This window comes from Muntiacus reevesi, chromosome 3 (genome assembly GCF_963930625.1).
Source record: "Muntiacus reevesi chromosome 3, mMunRee1.1, whole genome shotgun sequence".
In the NCBI taxonomy this organism is placed as follows: domain Eukaryota; kingdom Metazoa; phylum Chordata; class Mammalia; order Artiodactyla; family Cervidae; genus Muntiacus; species Muntiacus reevesi.
In genome coordinates, this window is record NC_089251.1 from 108,391,811 (window position 1) to 108,412,858 (window position 21,048).

At 39.0% G+C, this 21,048-nt stretch overlaps 1 protein-coding gene across 2 annotated transcripts in view; it reads right to left on the reverse strand.

Moving 5' to 3' along the window:
- Positions 1-21,048, reverse strand: part of HNRNPR (heterogeneous nuclear ribonucleoprotein R) — a 34,282-nt gene extending 13,234 nt beyond the window's left edge. The window contains exons 1-5 of one of the 2 annotated variants that reach the window (XM_065930029.1): positions 20,914-21,036; positions 17,627-17,795; positions 15,248-15,366; positions 14,597-14,704; positions 12,504-12,617 (exon numbers count right to left, since the gene is read on the reverse strand). In XM_065930029.1, the coding sequence (XP_065786101.1) occupies positions 12,504-12,617; positions 14,597-14,704; positions 15,248-15,366; positions 17,627-17,783 (498 nt within the window). In that variant the 5' untranslated portion in view covers positions 17,784-17,795; positions 20,914-21,036. Of the gene's footprint in view, positions 1-12,503; positions 12,618-14,596; positions 14,705-15,247; positions 15,367-17,626; positions 17,796-20,913 lie in introns of both variants that reach the window. The other variant, XM_065930030.1, reaches the window with a different exon arrangement.

Consider the following 21,048-nt stretch of genomic DNA (forward strand, 5'->3'; position numbering starts at 1 on the left):
AAATAATTTTAAACCTTTATTTCTTCAACTGTCCTATCTTGTTCAGTACACTCTTTCCTTCCCACTGTTCTCCATCTTCAAACATGCCAAATCTCCCATAACAAAATACAAAAACCTCTTCTTTAGCCTGTTACTGTTCCTTTCATTTTTAAATGCTTTAAACATATGGCCCTTACCTGTTTGATTTCACTCATGCAGTTATTCTTTTCAACACATCTGTTGTATGCTTAATACTGGGCAGCTAAGCAAAGTATAAATAACAGCTCGGCAATCATCTCAGTGACATCCCTGCAGAACCATCTTTCTAATGAAAGCTCACTCTGAAAAGCACTGGCATCTATGTTTTTTTTGCATTGTTCTATCATGTATTCATCGTCAAGTTCCGTTTCTATTTCTTTCTTACATTTCTGGGGGATCATTTTCTTCCCATTTTTTTTTTAATTGGAGGATAAATGCTTTACAACACTGTGTTGATTTCTGCTATGGAACAATGTGAATCAGCTATAAGCACACATATGTGCCCTCTCTCTTGGAGCTTCCCTCCCATATGCTTTTAAACTCTCTACAAATTGGCTTCTTCCAACACTAAATGGTACACCCAAATGTCACTAATGGACTTTTAAGGACCAATTCAAAAGTCTTCCCTTCCTCAATCTCTTCATCCTTGCCTTCTCAACAAACACTAGTGATGCTACCTTCTGAAAATTCTCTTCCCATAAGTTTTCAGTTCAGTTCAGTTGCTCAGTCGTATCCAACTCTTTGTGACCCCATGGACTGCAGCACGCCAGGCTCCCTATCCATCACCAATTCCCAGAGTTTACCCAAACTCATGTCCACTGAGTCGGTGATGCCATCCAACCATCTCATCCTCTGTCGTCCCCTTCTCCTCCTGCCTTTAATCTTTCCCAGCATCAGGGTCTTTTCCAGTGAGTGGGCTCTCCGCATCAGGTAGCCAAAGTATTGGAGCTTCAGCTTCAGCATCAGTCCTACCAATGAACATTCAGGACCAATCTCCTTGAGGATGGACTGGTTGGATCTCCTTGCAATCCAAGGGACTCTCAAGCGTCTTCTCCAACACCACAGTTCAAAAGCATCAATTCTTCGATGCTCAGCTTTCTTTATAGTCCAATTCTCACATCCATACCTAACTACTGGAAAAACCTCAGAATCTTCCACTAACCTGGTCTTTAAAGGTTAACTACTTTAACTACCTTTAACTACTTTAACTACCGAGTAGTTAAACTACTTAACTACTCCCCTATCCTTTCCATGGTGATTCTTCTTTCCAATTAATAATATAAGCTGCATGTTTCCCAAAGTTATGGCCCTATTTCCCATAATTCACTGTACTTCCTTCCCTTGTAAGGATCATATTCACATCCCAAAGCCCACAACGTTACAGTCACCTTCCAATACCTCCTATATATCTCAAGACCTAATTCTGTATCTCCAACTACCTATTAAACATTTCCTCCTGGTAGTCCTGATTTTACCTCAAATTAACAGTAACTTTAGTAATGTCAATTTTCATTTTTTGGGGTATAAATATATGTATAGATAAGAATAACTATGCATCAAAATGCTAAAAGTGGTTATCAATACATAAAAAAATTCTAATTTTATTTTCCTTATTATATTTTCTAAGTATTTTACAATAAAGATACTATGTATTTAGAACAAGTTTCCTTTGTCCAAAAATCAAAATAACTAAAACTGACCCTTGTCAATCAGTTCCTCTGACTTTTTTCCACATTCCTCTTGGGGAAACATAATTTTTCTTGGGAGAACATAATTTCTGCTAACCACCACCCCACCCCACCCCAGCCTCACCCCCGGCAAATGGTTGAGGAAAAATACTCTCATAAACAAAAAAACCTCAGGTATTTTTAATCCCTCCAATTCTCATCCATATCCATTTAATTTTTATTTTTTTAATTTTTTCATTTATTTTTATTAGTTGGAGGCTAATTACTTTACAATATTGTAGTGATTTTTGCCATACATTGACATGAATCAGCCATGGATTTACATGTGTTCCCCATCCCGATCCCCCGGCCCGCCTCCCTCCTCATACCATCCCTCTGGGTCTTCCCAGTGCACCAGCCCTGAGCACCCGTCTCATGCATCCAACCTGGGCTGGCGATCTGTTTCACCCTTGACAGTATTCTTGTTTCAATGCTATTCTCTCAGAACATCCCTGAGTCCAAAAGTCTGTTCTGTACATCTTTTTCTGTTTTGCTTATAGGGTTATCGTTACCATCTTTTAAAATTCCATATATATGGAATTTAGCGTTAGTATACTGTATTGGTCTTTATCTTTCTGGCTTACTTCACTCTGTATAATGGGCTCCAGTTTTATCCATCTCATTAGAACTGATTCAAATGAATTCTTTTTAATGGCTGAGTAATATTCCCTTGTGTATATGTACCATAGCTTCCTTATCCATTCGTCTGCTGATGGGCATCTAGGTTGCTTCCATGTCCTGGCTATTATAAACAGTGCTGCGATGAACACTGGGGTGCACGTGTCTCTTTCAAATCTAGTTTCCTCGGTGTGTATGCCCAGGAGTGGGATGCTGGGTCATATGGCAGTTCTATTTCCAATTTTTTAAGGAATCTCCACACTGTTCTCCATAGTGGCTGTACTAGTTTGCATTCCCACCAACAGTGTAAGAGGGTTCCCGTTTCTCCACACCCTCTCCACCATTTATTGCTTGTAGACTTTTGGATATCCAATTAATTTTTAAAATATCAGCTTAAGGGCTTCCTTGATGGTCCAGTGGTTAAGAGTCTGCTTTGTGGTGCAGGGGTCATGGGTTTGATCCCTGGTCCGGGAGGATCCCACAGGCCACCGAGCAATTAAGCACATGTACAGCAACTACTGAAGCCAACGCTCTAGAGCCTATGAGCTCCAACTACTGAAGCCAGTGCACCTAGAGCCCTTGCTCCACAACCCAAGAAGCCCCCACAATGAGAAGCCCGAGCATTGCAATTACAGAGCAGCTACCACTCTCTCCAAGTAGAGAAAGCCCATGCACAGCAACCAAGACCCAGCACAGTCATAAATCCACAAATAAATAAATAAAATGCCAGCTTGAAGTCACTCCAGTGCAGGTAACTGGCTCCCTCCCTATTCATAGAACTGGTCCAAATCTTTCATAAGATGTGGCCTCATATGCCATGTAATTTTTCTACATTCAAGAGATGAGTGAACACCACAGACAGGTCTAGATGTTCATGAAGCTTACATTCTACTGATAGAGACAGACAATTTAAAAGATAATACAATTTCAGGAGGAAATTATAAGATAAAAGCAAAGAAAAGGGATAAATGAAGAAGAGATTATATTTTAAGTAGGAGGGTCTCCCTGAGAAGACAAATTTGAACTGAGAACAGAGAGAGAAAATAAAGTAAAAGTATGAGGAAAGGGCATTCCACAGTGATAGAGCGAGTCTGTAAACACATCGGGTACAACTGATCTATCTGAAGAACAGCAAATAGGCCAGTGATTTCCACACAGGAGACAGTGACGAGAAAGAGAAAATGAGGACTGGATTAAGTTAAATCATGGTTGGAAGCTTAGAGTTTTATTCCAAACATGTTAGGAAGACATTAAGAGGCCTCTGAGCAGACAAATAACTAGGTATTACTTATGTCCTAAAAGAAATAAGACTGGCAGCAGGGTAGAAAATGGATCGTATGGAAAAAAACAGGCTGACCAGTCAAGTTAACAGTGCAAGAGATGATGGTGGCTTGGTGTAGTAGGTTGAAAGCTTAAGGGTAGGGAGAATGTGAGAAACGGTGAGTTTTAAGCTATGTTGGATTCAAATCTACATTCCAGTTACCGTGAACAAGTTTCTAAATCAGCGAGTCTCAAGATTCTCATCTGGGAGTAACAGCAGCAAGAGCATTCAGCTTCCCTGTATGCAGAGAGCCCACATCTTGTTCCTCATTTTATTCCTAGTATTGAATGCAGTGCCAGGGACATTAACAGCTGCTCATCTTTGAGTAAATAGATGTATGAACATCTATCTCATACTGTGACTTACAGGCTAGATTCCCTCCCTTCTTTCCTACTCAAGGACTCTTGGTCTGGCAACAATTTTATCATCAATTTCCTCCTTTATACATGGATCATTCCCATTAGCACATGGTGTATTACAATCTTTCCCTTAAATTTTATTTTTTAAAAAAATATTTATTTATTTGGCTATGCAGGGTCTTAGTTACTGCAGGGAGACTCTCAGCTGTGGCATGTTGGATTTAATAGTTCCCTGACCAGGGACTGAACCCAAGCCCCTGGCATTGGGAATGCAGAGTCTTAGGCACTGGACCACCCGGAAAGCCCTTCCTTTAAAATTTCAATTAAAATAAAAATATATCTTGACTATAAACCTTCTAACCACTGTCCCATTTCTCTGCTCTCCTTTGTAGCAAAATTGCTCAGAAGAACTATAATATTCCTAATGACTCAAATATACTCATCTTCTTAGTCTCTTGAATCTTTTCCAATCTGGCTTTTGTCACTGCTCTAGTCAAAGTCACTAACAACATTTATGCTATCACAATCAAATGTCGATTCTCAGTCCTCATCTTACTTGGGAAGTTTGATATAACTGACCTTCCTTCTGTGAATACTTTCTTCAGTTGACCTCTGGGACACCAAACTGCTGGTTTTTCTTATCTCACTGGCTTTTTTAAAAATGTATTTATTTGGCTGTGTTGAGTCTTTGTTTCGGCACGCAGGCTCCAGAGTGCACAGACTCAGTAGCCCTCCTCAGCATGTGGGGATCTTAGTTCCGAGACTAGGGATCACACCCAGCCCCTGCACTGGAAGGCAGACTCTTAACCACTTGAGCATCAGGGAAGCCCCTTCACTGGCTCCTTCTTCTCAGTCCCCTTTGCTAGCTCCTTCTCATCTCCCCATCTCTCTAAATGTTGAAGGGCTGAAGGAATTAGATCTTAAAAATTTTTCTCTAGCTATACACACTTCCTTGGTGACCACATCCAAACATGGTTTTAAAACACCACCATCTTAGATGCTTATGCCTCCCACATTTATGATGCCAGTCGAAACTCTCCTATGAACTCCAGGCTCACATAAGCAACGGCTCACTCAACAGCTCCATGTGGATGACTAAGAGACCTCTAATTCATACATGTCCAAAACTCAACTACTGCCTTTCAATCCTGCTAATTTGCTCTTCTTTACAGCCTTCCTCATTTTAATAAGTGGCAACTACATCCTTCTAACTGCTCAGGTCCTAAGACTTAAAGCCATGCTCTGCTCCTTTCTCTCATGTCTCTGTATCCAGCTTATCAATAAATCTTGTTAAAATATACACTCAAGTTATCCAGAATCTGACCCCTTCTCATTAGTCTCACCCTATTGCATTCACCCTATAGCATTCACAACTCTATATATTAACACTGATTAACAGGGCACAGCACTTAAAAAAAAAAAAAAAAAAAAAAAAAACCTACTGATAAAAGGCATCCTGAGACAAAAAATACACAAGAGTAGTTTAGTTCAGTCGCTCAGTTGTGTCAGATTCTTTGAGACCCCATGGACTGCAGCATGCCAGGCCTCCATGTCCATCACCAACTCCCAGAGCTTACTCAAACTCAAGTCCATTGAGTTGGTGACACCATCCAACCATCTCATCCTCTGTTGTCCCCTTTTCCTCCTGTCTTCAATCTTCCCCAGCATCAGGGTCTTTTCCAAGGAGTCAGTTTTTCACATCAGGTGGCCAAAGTATTAGAGTTTCAGCTTCAGCATCTGTCCTTTCAATGAATATTCAGGACTGATTTCCCTGAGGATGGACTGGTTGGATCTCCCTACAATCCAAGGGACTCTCAAGAATCTTCTCCAACACCACAGTTCAAAAGCATCAATTCTTCAACCCTCAGCTTTCTTTATAATCCAACTCTCACATCCATATATGACTACTGGAAAAACCAAAGCTTTGACTAGACAGACTTTTGTTGGCAAAGTAATGTCTCTGCTTTTTAATATGCTATCTAGGTTGGTCATAGCTTTTCTTCCAAGGAGCAAGCGTCTTTTAATTTCATGGCTGCATTCACCATCTACAGTGATTTTGCAACCCCCCAAAATAAAGTCTGTCACTGTTTCCATTGTTTCCCCATCTATTTGCCATGAAGTGATGGGACTGGATGCCATGATCTTAGTTTTCTGAATGTTGAGTTTTAAGCCAAATTTTCACTCTCCTTTCACTTTCATCAAGACGGCCTTTAGTTCTTCTTCGTTTCTGCCATAAATGTGGTGTCATCTGCATATCTGAGATTACTGATATTTCTCCTGCCAATCTTGATTCTAGCTTGTGCTTCATCCAGTCCAACATTTCTCAAGATGTACTCTGCATATAAGTTAAATAAGCAGGGAGACAATATACAGCCTTGACGTACTCCTTTCTCAATTTGGAACCAGTCTGTTGTTCCATGTCCAGTTGTAACTGTTGCTTCTTGACATGCATCCAGATTTCTCAAGAGGCAGGTCAGGGGGTCTGGTATTCCCATCTCTTTAAGAATTTTAAACAGTTTGTTGTGAACACAAGAGTAATTGGTATTAATTCTGAAACGTATTTTTTAGTGTTGCTAGGCTCTGGCCACACCTAAGTCTAGCCTGGTTAGAATATCTTTGTATTTGAGAATATTTGTTATTTGAATATTTTAAAACTGTTCTGGGAAGTAAATTCAGCTTTATATCATTTCTATTATAATGCAGTGATGCTTCATAATTACACCATTCATCATTCGTATTCTCTCCCTACCCATTACAAATGCATGCAAAAGCAAAGACAGCACATACAGTGGCACTATGAGAAGACTCTTGAGGGACTTCCCTGCTGGTTAAGAATCCGCCTTCCAATGCAGGGGACATGGGTTTGATCCCCTGTCAGGTAACTAAGCTCCCAAGACCACGTGCAGCAACTACTGAGTCAGCTCTCTGGACAGAGCCCAAGCACAACTGGAGAAAAGCCTATACACTGCAAGGAAGATCCTGTGTGCTTCAACTAAGACCTGGTACAGACAAAAAACAAACAAATATTTAAAAAATACACAGTTGAACACAGCTAAATGAGGAATCTAAGTGTCAGACTATTCTACCACTTTCTTAACACATGTGTATATTTTCAGAACCATTCAGGTCTACTTCATTAAGCATACTTGAAAAGATCTGTATATTCAGGAAAAGCAATTGATTGATTAGAAAGAAATCAGAACAGTAAGCTTCTTGTACTCTACATGATCATATGAATGTTAGAAGTCCACCTGACACTGCAGCTTTTTCACAAGAATACTGTTCTATTTTAAAAGAAATATCACGGAGAAGGCAATGGCCCCCCACTCCAGTACTCTTGCCTGGAAAATCCCATGAAAGGAGGAGCCTGGTAGGCTGCAATCCATGGGGTCGCTAGGAATCAGACACGACTGAGCGACTTCACTTTCACTTTTCACTTTCATGCATTGGAGGAAATGGCAATCCACTCCAGTGTTCTTGCCTGGAGAATCCCAGGGACGACAGAGTCTGGTGGGCTGTCGTCTATGGGGTCGCACAGAGTCGGACACGACTGAAGCGACTTAGCAGCAGCAGCAGCAGCAGCAGCAGCAATGTGCTTGAATACCGAGAGAAGGTTACACAGCTGGGAGGAGGGTTTGGTTACAGGTTAGCAATAAAATATACAAAATCAATGTCCCCACAAAAAAAAAAAAAAGAAAAGAAATATCAAGGAATTTTCTGGCAGTCCAGTGGTTAGCACTCTGCAATTCCACTGCAAGGGGCAAGGGTTTGATCCTTGGTCAGGGAACTAAGATCCCATATGCCGCACATGGCATGGACAAAAATAAACATATAAACAAAAATAAAAGAAACATCAACAAACCTATGCCCAATGTTATAATCACTGGGGTCCATGAAGAAACAGGCCAAAAACACTGATTTGCTTGAGAAACAGGAGATGGTCTCATTCAAGATCAGTTTAACTAAGGACTTTAAAAGAACTTTAAAAGGCTGAAAATACACAGTACTCAAAAACTCACTAAGCATCCCTCTTTTTAAAGTTTTTTAAGCTCAGTTTTTAATGAACTGAAATGTAACATAAATGGTTTCCTTTTATTACTGTGTTGGTCCCTGTGCCATTCTGGCTCCGTATGAGCCGTCCAGAGTAAACACTCAGTCATGTGCAGGTTAACCCTCCCCACCAGAACCAACAGAATCCAGGGAATACCCGAACAACTGTTCTCCCTTTACTCATTAGACATTAAGGTTTTGAACAAGTTTTGGCTGCTGTCTACCCACTGATTACTCCAACAGTAACAGAGGAAGCCCCGAAGGCTCTGGAAGGAATCAACGGAAGTAACCAGGCAGCTCCACAGTGCTTCTGATTATCTACAGCGGTTGCTCCACTATCCAGCTTCTACTTGCTATTTTTGCAAACACAGCAGCTTTTCTTTATATATAATGCAAATCAGACGCTATAAAGTCATATACTTATAGGTCTGTTAAACATCCTGTTTCTTTTCAACACTTCAACTAGCTAATAAAACAAAGAGTTAAATCCAATATACAGAGCTTATTATCAATATAGACATGATCTGCATGGAGATTACATTTATGTCAATGAAACAGAGTTTTACAAAACCAGCTGAAGAATAGACAGGCACTGTGACCCGCAATAACTAGACGTATGATGATCGTTCTGGAACCACAGGAATATCACATCACCATGCTGCGCACCTGGAACTAACAGTGTTAAAGGTCAACTAAACTTCAAAACCAAACAGAAAACAAACTCATACAAACAGAGATCAATTTGTGGTGACCGGAGGTGGGGTTGGCAGGAGAAGGATCTGGATGAAAGTAATTAAAGAAAGTTACAAACCTCCAGTTATAACTAGGGATACAATGTACAACATGATAAATATAACTAACACTGCTCTGTTATATAAGAAAGTTGCTAACAGTAAATCCTGAGTTCTCATCACAAGGAAAAACCATTATTTTTTTCTATTTAATTTGATAAGGTGACGGATGCCTACTAAACTTAGTGTGGTCATCACTTCATGACCATGTAAGTCAAACCATTAAGCTGTACACCTTAAACTTATATAGTGCTGTATGTCAAGTATTTCTCAGTAAAACTGGAATAAAAAGGGGAAAAAGGATACAAAAATACTATAGCCATACTAGGTCTGAGAGCCAAGGCACACCAAAAAAAATACTTTTCAAAATTGGTATTCTCATTCTTGTATATTTCTCATCTCAAGGTCAATGCTTAGCAACAAGGTCCATTAATGAGTATTCACCATACGGTTAATTTACAGTAGATTTTATCCAAAGATAAAACTTCATTGTCTTCTCATAACTTACTTTCAAAACTGTCAGTATGAGGCACTGACCCTAATTTCAACTTTCTCAATCAAGAGCTATTAGTAATTTTTAGTAACTGCAATGAGTCATAGAGGAACAAAACCCCAAATCTTGGAGCATCAAAAGTGATATCAATTAAAATCAATTACTTTACTAAATCTATCATCAATCCAATATATTAAAACACTCCTAATTTTCAAAACTTTAATCTTCAACAACTATGGGCCAAATCTCATGAAATCTGAACTTAAGGGAGGAATCCAAACTTTTACACTGCAATTTTGTTGCACCAAATTGCTTGACAGGAGTGCTTTAGGCTGCTGATCTCATATAGGGATTTTTGCTGCAACCATATCTGCTGCACATAACTAACATACAGAAAAACACATCTTTCTTCTACAGAGGGAGTGAAATATAAAATCTGCAAGAAGATCAAACCAGTCAATCCTAAAGGAAGTCAGTCCTGAATATTCACTGGAAGGACAGACACTAAAGCTGAAACTCTAATACTTAGGTCAACTGATGCGAAGAATTGACTCATTAGAAAAGACCCTGATGCTGGGAAAGACTGAAGGCAGGAGAAGGGGACAACAGAGGATGAGATGGTTGGATGGCATCACCGACTCAATGGACATGAGTTTGAGCAAGCTCCCGGAAGTTGGTGATGGAAAGGAACGCTTGGCGTGCTGCAGTCCATGGGGTGACAAAAAGTCGTACATGACTGAGTGACTGAACTGAATTGAACTGAAAAAAATTTTACATTTAAAATACGATTTGTTTTTAACTGGGTACTCAGAACAGTTTATTAAATGAAGAACTTCCAGTGAAATCTTAAAAGTACTAGCAAATCCCTCCCTGTCTACATCAGTTCAGTTCAGTCGCTCAGTAGTGTCAGACTCTTTGCGACTCCATGGACTGCAGCACACCAGTCCCTTATCTACATAGAGCAAAGATAAAACAAGTCTCCATTAAAGAGCTCATTAATGAACCTACCTAACAGGCTAACAAAATTTATTTCGATTAATTACAAAATAGATACAACCAATTTTACAGTAGGCAATATTGGGCACTGTGAAGAACAAAACTGTATGACACAACTTTTATTTCTAAGGATTTTATAACTAGCCAAAGAAACAAGACTAAGAAAGTGAAATAATTAATAAGGATATCATATGATGAATGGTATACTACAGATAACTTTTTCAAAATGTATTCCCCTCTTGGAGGTGTTTCAACTTGTCTCAGGAACAAGAAAAAGGCAAAGGAACAATTCCATTTTTTATTCACTTTACATGAGGGCTTAGGTGCAAATTTAAAACCATTAGAAAAAAAACACATATAGTACAGGAGTCCCTGTAAGAAAGCTGAGTTATATTTCCATACTGTTTATTATTCTTTTGGCCGCACCACGTGGCATGAAGAATCTCAGTTCCCCAACCAGGGGTTGAGCCCGTGCCCCCTGCACTGGGACCACAGAGTCTTAACTTACACTGGAGTACCAGGAAAGTCCCTCCATATTCTTTAAAAATGAAATGTAAATGTAGATTTGAAAGGGTTCACAACATAAGTGGACTTCCCTGGTGGCTCAGACAGTAAAGCGGCTGTCTACAATGTGGGAGACCCAGGTTCGATCCCTGGGTCGGGAAGATCCCCTGGAGAAGGAAATGGCAACCCACTCCAGTATTCTTGCCTGGAAAATCCCATGGATGGAGGATCCTGTTAGGCTACAGTCCATGGGGTCGCAAAGAGTTGGACACGACTGAGTGACTTCACTTCACTTCACAACATAAGCAGAACATTAAAGTATGGTGTCAGGGAATTAACGAGAGGACAACCATGAGTATATTATGTTTCAATGACACTTTCTCCTAAAAGGAATGTAGATGGCTTAGAGTCCCAATCCCAACTCTATCAATAATTATATAGCAGCAAGTAATTTACAGTAGTTTTTTTGAAATTCAAAAACAAGCATATGTACCTGATTCAGGTATCATAAAAAGGCCTAGAGTCCTTTTAATAATGTTAAATATTAAGAAACAGAATACTAACTATAATAAAGCATAAAAGCAGCTCAGGGAACAACCACCAATAAATGTATGTTTATATACAGAGAACATAATTAAAATTAGTTCTGATATAGATCTGAAAAGTTACATTAAATGGTGATGTCTTTATTTACATACTCACAAACTAGAAATAACAATCTGTGCTTTGGGCTACCTCAAAAGTTAAATTTCAGCACTCAGAAGGGTGTCACTGATAATGTTTGAATAATAGAATTTCTTAAAATTCTAATAAGTAGGAGATACATAATACCACCTAAATATTTTAACTGACACCATCACTTAAGGAACTACCCCCTTCACTCTGCTTTAAAGAAAATCCTGTTAAGATTATCATTTAATCTAATTTTAAGTTATGAAGTCATGATTACAGTATTCAAAGAAAACAAACCATAACCACCAATTATCTGTCCTACTATACTCCTGGCATTATGCTAGGCACTAAAAAGACAATGGAGACATCAAATCAGAAAAGGTACCTGCAACAACAGGACTTCTCTTTGGGCATTCAGTGTTCTCCATTTAAAGGATTAGAATAGTCTAACATAAAAGCATATGAAGAAACCCTCATGAACACACAGATGGAGAAGGGACTCCTTCTTTCAAGTATAGACCAACGTGCTCAACCTTTTATTTGATTCTACATCGTTCCCATGTGCAACCCATTCCCTTCAATAAATCTCTCTGTAAACACAGAGAGGGGAGGGTCAAGGAGAGATGACAAGCACCATTTTGACATAAAAGAAAAACAGAATAAAGCAATTGCTTCTCCTTAACAACCTCATCCCAAGGACCTAAAATGCTGTGTCGCCAGTTGCATAGTTCTAGCAACCAGTTCCAAGAACTCTATACATTCCTTTACAAAGTGTTTAGGTATCTACCATTCACAGGATTATCCCTACTTACGATGACAGCAAAATACAAATGGATACCAAAGCAAAAGTTAGGGCTACTCTTTGAAAAAATGGAAGTTATTTTTCCCATCATACAATAGACAGAAATATTTACAAAGTGGAAAGATTTCAGCCAAAGGCTGAAGAACACTTACTTCTGTCCCGATTCCAGGTTGCACGCCAGAATACACACTGTCTGGGGGGGGACCACCATACTTCCTCTGTCCTGTGGTCACATCCAAGGTGTAACCGGTCCTTTCAAGTAAGGCCTACAGACAATTATACATAATCGTTAATATCTGAGTGTTAAATATCACACAAATACACACACAAATCAAAATATAAATATTTTCCAAAAGGCATCCCAATATTTTAGTATTTTAGTCAAGGGGGAAGAAAAGAAAAAAAAAAATCACAGAATTCACACTGGTTCTTCTCACACACATAGACTTTTACTTCTCCTTTCCAGACATTTAATGGAGAACTGTAGGCAAATTAAGTCTCTGAGCACACATCGTCTTTTTTAATGAGAAAAGAAAAACAGGGAGAAGGATTACTAACACTTCAACATAAGCTGACCCCAAGCTATCTGTTCATACTTACATACCACAGTATGCCTCCTTTTGTATCCCCTCTACATCAGATTTTTCCCTTATTTGTTCCCTTTACATACCATACTTACATCCACAAGTGATTCTTTTCAAATAAAATGTTCTCTATCCTTAAAAACAAGAAGAAATCAGAAGTCCTAGGTCTTTTAGGCAGCTACTTTCATTTACTATTTCTCACATCATCCTACTCTGACTTTCTATTGTACTCAAATAATTTAAACTTTATTTTGTTTGATCCTGTTGTTTTGTACTCCTATACCATAAGCTTCGTAAGAACCAGACCATTTCTCATACAGCACAGACTCAAAATACTTGGCAATTACCAAAGGAATATACTCTCAGGTTTCAAAAAATAAACTGTTTCCTCATTTCCAACCTTCCTCACAACATCATATGAGGTATTAAGAGGAATCATAGAAAACATGATACTGTCCTTGCCCTTAAGGGTTTATGTTCATATGAAAGGCCTACAGAACAAAGACATAATGGAAAAAAAGAAAGGCAATCTATCTAGGAATGGGAGGATTTCACACTTCAGGTTTTAAAAAACCACAGAATGTTAGAGCATCGAGAAATTTTAGATGACATCAAGTTCAATAGTTTTAAAAAATACCTCTGGATAGCCCTGGGATTACAATTATCTTAGACCCTCCATTCTTCTACCATTGACACAAAATATGTATATTATCCATTACTTGTATAATATGTAGTATACACATATTACATATGCAATATGCACCTTCTCAAGAGCAGATAGCCAGTTTTAAGGAAATAACATATACCTATTCTATGAACAGAAGTTTAAAAAAAAGAATAACCATTATAGCAAATAAAGTTCTCACCCATTATTTAAGATATAAGAATGGAAGTGTGCCATTTTCCACATGAGGAAAAAAAGGTACAAAGGGGTAAAAATTTTAAGTTGAATTTCTTGTCTAAAACATGATGGAACTGTACAAACTTCAACATTAACTATTTCAAATTGAAAAGTCTATCACTACAGCAAAACATCAATACCCATTTAACCAAAGTATGTGGTTCACTCAGTTCAGTTCAGTTCAATTGCTCAGTCATGTACAACTCTTTGCGACCCCATGAACCGCAGCACGCCAGGCCTCCCTGTCCATCACCAACTCCCGGAATCTACCCAAACCCATGTCCATCGAGTTGGTGATGCCATCCAACCATCTCATCCTCTGTCGTCCCCTTCTCCTCCTGCCCTCAATCTTTCCCAGCATCAGGGTCTTTTCCAATGAGTCAGCTCTTCGCATCAGGCGGCCAAAGCATTGGAGTTTCAGCTTCAACGTCAGTCCCTCCAATGAACACCCAGGACTGATCTCCTTTAGGATACACTAAAGGCCCTGTATTTTCCTTTCAGTTTATCTAAATAATAATAACAGTAACAATAATGGCTCATAGTTATACTGATCTCCCTACGTTCCAGGCATTATGCACTCTGTCAGAGCACTGCAACTGCAGAGAAGCCCTTGCACCGCAATGCAAGACCACACATCATGCAAGGAAGATCCCTCGTGCCACCACCAAGACCTGACCCACCCAAAGAAATAAGTATTTCTAGAGCATTGGGTCTCATAATTACATTTAACTTCATTACAACTACCCAAGTCAAGTTTTACCTTGATCTTTGCTTCATCGGGTCCCTTCGTGGACTCTTGCACCTTGCTCCCCTGTTTCTCCCTTTGCCTGTAGGTCTTCATAACTCCACATAAAAATGCACTTTTGTTCTAGAACAGCCAAGTAATTCAATGAAAAAGAATTATCAGGAATTGTTGAAGGGTCAAATATACAATTAAATCTAAATTTCAGAAGAACAGAATTTAAAGAAAATATTTACTCATTTATTAACTCAACAAATACTTGATGAGTGGTTGCTATGTGCCAGAGACTGGAACTGACAGCACTTAAGACATGTAAGACCTCTGGGGAGCTTACCTTCAGCACTGGCAAAATACTCTTCCATTTGCTGATATTTAAAGGCATCTGGGCTATTTTTGCCAGATGTCCTGAAACTATTCCTATCTACACTCTTTCCCTCTAAGATAACAAAACAGTTTCACATAATCCAAAAATGTCACAAGAAGTGGGAGACTTTTACTTTACACTTGCATTTCTGAAAACTTTTTGCCATGTAGATTTTTTTAAGCTAACTTTTTTAAAGAAGAAGTAGTCACAAATAAAAAATACCACTTATCCACAGGAAAAAAACTAATAGTAAAATAATTTCAGATCATTAGTTGCTCAAAGACTTTTCTGGATAATGTCCTTACCTGAACATGTGATAAGTCACTTTCCTTGAACTGCTGTAGTACAGACAGAGCTCCTTCTTCATTAAATTCCCTGAGAGCATCAATTGCTCTTTCATCAAGATCGACATAAGCTACCAATCCTAAAAATTAAATTGAAAACGGGTAACATTATTGTAACAAAGAGGATAGTCTAAACTGTGCTATCAATGTTCCATCAAGAATTGCTATATTCAATACTATCACTAACTACATTTTCATTCAACTATAAGCATATAGGTCAGCTATACAAATACTATATAGAAAGATCAAGAGTACAAATATGAAAACAGAAGACACAATGTTAACACCTATAAACATAAATCTCAATCCCCACATCCCACAAAAAAAAATTCTAACCCCATTTCCCACTCGGCAAAATGTTTAAATCTTGGAAGTTAAATCTGATGTACATACACACTGTACTACAGAATAAGCATTAAAATAATAACTTCTGATTATGTTAGAGTGGTTTAAAAAAAAAAAAAAAAAACACTACTTCCCAAGGATCAATCTTCAAATTATATGGACTGCTGGAGTTGTTGCTAACCACCCAAGAAGTGGGGGAAAAAATGAATTATTTTTGTTAAATAATTCTTCCCACTCTCCAAAAAGTGTCAAATGGCTTTCCCTCCTTAGCACCAAAGATAAAATGAAATTTCATTTGTTTTGAGCATCTACTTTGCTGCAGTCAGAATGTGGAAAGGCATATTTCACATTAAATTTTAAATTTTTCCTATAAATGCAAGTGCAGCTTGACTAATCAATTCCGAAAAGTCATATTTTAAGGCATTTTTTGTTCTTCACAAGTGTCACGCTGAGATTTTAAAAGATGCTGTAGCATTAACAACACTGTCAACAATGACAATTTTTTTTTCAAATGGCATTAAAAGGACTTTACTATGGACTTACAAGCAAAGTATACAGAAAATATATGCACTGCATTCTATATATACATATACTATATTTAACTGCACACAGAACATCTACTATGTTTAAATATAATTTAAGTCTGTTAAATTTTATATTTCTGAATATATTTCAGAACTGACCCAACGTAAAATGGAAATATTTGGCAGATTAAAAGCCCCAAGTCCATATGAACTAACATCAAAAGTGACTCCATTTTGGTAAAGCCAAAAAGAACTTTATTCCATAATAAATAATAACACTTGCAAAGTTACTTAAAGAAAAAAAAAAGTCATGATTTAAGAGCTCAAAATGAGCATGCCAAAATAATTGGCCATTTCCTTACCTGACTATTCCATATCACCACCCAAAGTCACAACTCAGGATACCCATCAATCCATTCTGTCAATCCAACCCTACACCCAAGCCATCAACCTCTTATCAATAACAAAACACTCTACAAGAGAGCATCTCTAAGCAGATCACTGCCAATTCTCTATGGCAGAACATCAAAGAAAGTTCTTGAGCACTGATTTTCAAAGGGACCATCACCCAGGAGTCAGTCTGAGAAGACATTTTAGTGTCTAAATGAGCTTTAGCTTGAGCTTCTCGGATTTAAAAATAAATAAATAAATAAGGACAAAAAGCTAGGTATTTGTTACTACAGTACTTAAGACACAGTTTGTGAGACAATTCCATTTTCTCTCCCAAAATCTGGACAGGCACACAAAACACAGAGGAAGAACGTTTCCATCTAATGGCCCCAAAGGGGGAGGACACATTTATTTATGAACAATGCTCTCTAATGGTATATATATTTCTCTCCCTCTTTAGAACTTCAAACCACTTACAACAACCATATTAAAATTTTCAAATTTGCTTAAGCACTTAACCATGGGATTCTAGATTAAAAAAAAAAAAAAAAAAACACAGCTGTTACAAGCCAAACACTTCCAAATTACTGAGAGTTGTAGATTTCTGTTTGTTACAAACTGGACAGGCCACAAACTCTCAAGGAGTCTGACATTTTATTATCATTTCAGACAATACCATCTAACTAGTCCTCTTATTATGCCACCTAATAAGACCTAAGCTATTTTTACAATCATATTAAGAAGCTAAAGGTAGAAAAGTAAAAGCAAAATGACAACTGATTTAGATTAAGAAAAAAATGTAAAATTTGATATGCTGAAACACATTTTAATTGATGGTAAATCTAAGACAAATTGATGTACTGTTCTGAAACAACTCAGACTGCATATTCAACACTAAGGCTTCAAAATAATGAAATAAGAATATCAAAGTCAAACCCAATATGCCCTCAATGAAGGGAAAGTAACATTCAGCTCTACACAGGTCAGAAACAGTAATATTTAACCTTAAAAAATCTATAAAATTCAAAGTGGTTTGCCCTCACTTTCATAACCAGTCAGAAACAAGAAATGTATATTATACCTGTCTGAAATATTTCATCAAGTCTTTCTGCCACCTTCTGAGGGAGGCCTGCCTCTATCAGTGTCTTGTAGTGTTCTGTGTGATTTACACTGGAAGTATCCATTGGTTCTTCCTCTTCTTTTAACTGTACCGCATTACCATTCACCTGATTAGCCATTTTATTATGCTGCTGGAAAAAATTCAGGAGCTATATTACATTAAGCCAGAAATAACTAGTTTGTAGGACAATGCATGATTTATCTAATTTGTATACATGCTGCTAATAACCTCTATCGAATATTATTTCTGATGGCTTTTCTGATGTATCTGACCTAAATTTGCGAGAATTCTGTAAAACCATGAGAAATGTACATGGAAGTGTTGCATCTTTAAGGAACTTCATGTACACTAGGTTAGATAAAAGCTTGAATTTATTTAAGATAGAATCACTGATTAACAAAAGCAGCAGTTGTGTCCTGACGAGCTCATCAACAGATCACCACAAAATCCTAAAAAGCCCCTCGGCTCTCAATTCTTAAACAGTTTTAAAAAGTCTGGTTTAAAAACAGAATGAACACCCACAGACAACTTAAGGCTCAAGGACTTTCCAACTTTACTAGCTCTGCTTCAAATTCAACATAGGTGTGAAATAAATGCCCTGTGGTCTCTAGTTCAACATGCTGCTGGTTTGGGTTTTCTCCACTTAACTTAAAAAACACAACTTGACATTAATTTTTGTTCTAAAATTAATTTGCTATTCCCATTCACAGATTTAAAAGAAAAAATGACCAGGTTTAAAAGCTAAATGATTGTTTTAAGTCCACATAAAATAAAAAGTGAGCTATAGTTAAGGTTGCTTCTTTTTAAACTTAGGTCAGATGTCTCAGATTTACCTACCCAAATCATTTTGGGTGTTCAACTTCTACGTAATGCTGAAATGGATCAACTCCCTGAAGAAAGATTAAATAATAAAACCATACAAGGCCAGTCTCTATACTAACTCCTCAAAACATAGGGAATTAAAGTGCATTTGTCTGTGGTGAAATTATAATGTAATAAAGATAATAAGCAGCAGAATAAAGACATTGCAACAAATACTGAAATAAAAGACATGAAGGTGGATTTCAAGGAAAAGCCTACTTTTCCTGATGAAACTGAAGATACCTAGACAGCTATAAAGAAAATACAAGTTTCCTAAAAAGCACTGAAACCCATACATAAGATAACCACACGTCCAGACTGCTTCTCAAAACACTGTGCAAATGCACCAGGTGCAGTTTTTCTGACTTAAACAACTTCAAAGGCCACTGATATTTAGTTGAAATTAATGAAAAAGGAAGACTGAGAAGGAGATAATAGAAAGCAGGAAGAGAGGAAAATGCACAAACTGTTACTCTCAAAATAAGATAAACAGTATTATAACTTCTTATGATTACAAAACATTAAGACTTACTAACCCACTAATGTCTATATAGAGGCAGACTCAGTGGTTCATCTCTGGGTGGATAAATGTTTCTCAAGGCAAAACTCAAATTCTGATGAACTGGCAAAAACAAAAACATTCAAAACTGGCACTTTTGATAAAGAAACTACTTATAGTGTAAGATGAATAGTTTACTGATTAGTACAACCTACTTCTATAAAGATGCATTCAAGTCCAAAATATTTTTGGGAACATATAGTTGTTTTCCATGCTCACCCACCCTCAAATACGACCATAAGATAGATCATTAGAACTCAAAAGTTCTCAGTATCACAAGACCCTTGCGGTACTGCACCTGGGAATACTATCAATCACGGAAAGAAACCAAATTTTTAACAGAAAAGTTCAATGAACATCTGTTAAGGTGGTATTTTTTAAAGTATGTGTAAAGCAAAAAGACAAGTTGTGTATTAAGCACAAGACAGAAATATTTATGACTACCATTCATTGCAAAGGTTCTCTACAAGTTGATTCTGAAATCAGTTGAAATTTTCAAAAACATGTCAGAAAACTTTAACAAAAAAGTACAACTATTAAGAGAGTCCAGAAAACAAAACCTTGCAGATCAAGGAAAAAGCTCTCTTCAAACCAAATTTAATGTGCTCATTTTAAAAAAAGACTTTGATGCCATATGAGACCATTTAAAACTCTTGTGTCAATTCAATGTCACACAGCCAAACCATATTTCTGGATGCAGCAAATATACTAATGTGATTGATGTTATTTGATCTAAACTTCTTTTGCAAAAAGGAGAAATTTAAAACAGGGTTGCTGGGAGATTTGGGAAATCTGGCCCTAGCCCTTCCCTGACTTTTTTTTTCTGAACATCTCGTGAAAATTCTTCTCATTTTAAGAGACCAGCTTTCAAAGATCCAATGAAATGAAAACTAACGGTTCTCTCATGGCTTAGGAGTGTCAAGCCCTTATCCTACTATGACTGACTCATGAGACATAAATTTAGACTCCGGAGGACAGCAAAAAATCTGAAACAGGTAGTGTGGAAGGGGCTGAACCCTTCAAGATCCCCGTGGCTTCTTCGAGTCTTAAAATTCTGGCAATACGGTTTCTATCGCAGAAGAAAAAGAGTCGCCTTTCCAAAAGAGTGCGCCTATGGCATTTAGACTGCGATATCTCAGGCGCCGCTCGAAGCCTAAGTTTCATGGCCTCTAGTAGTCATTTTTTCCTTCAAATCTCGACTTGCAGCATGCAGAACTGGGGTGGGGGGGGCGGCTGGGGAAGGGAAAAGGAGGCTTTTTCCTACACACACCGGCCTCTCGGCCGCTGCTTCATACAAAAGTTTTCTCCCGGCTCGGTTCACCCGGGTTGGCATCCCGTCCTCGGCCCACCCCGGCCCATGCCGGTCCTGACCATCAACAAACCCCACGCGCGGCTAGGCCGGCTGAACGGGGAGCAAGGCGGGGCTCCGGCAGGGAGAGGCGATGGGGTCTACCTAAAACCGGGACTGAAAGCGGCCGACTCGGCCGCGTGGAGCGGCAGGCGGAGGCGGGAAAAGCGCGGCGGACCCGGCAGGCCGCGCGGAGAGCGCCCGACGGGCCGGACCATGGGCCTGGGCTGGAAGGGGAGGCGGCGGGTGGCGGGGGGAGCGGGGAGGACGAGCGAGGGCGAGGAAGCTCTTCGGCGGCGGCTAGGCCCTCCGCTGAGCCGCCGGCCGAGGCCGCGGCCGCCCCCAGCCCATCCCCACCCCCACCCCGGGGGCCTCGGAGCGAAAACGAAACTGGGGAGCAGGCGCCGAGTCCGGGCCGGGCCCGGTAGGGTCGGATCGGGGCTCCCGGCCCCTCCCCCCGCGGGCCGGCGCGAGACTCACCAGGACAGAGCTGGGGCCGGTGGCCGGGCCCGTGAGAACCAGCGCGAGGCGCTTTGAAAACGACTAGAAATGGCGCGCGCGCCACCCCCTCCCCCCCCGTCACGGACCGAGACGCGATCCCGGCAGCACGCGGGG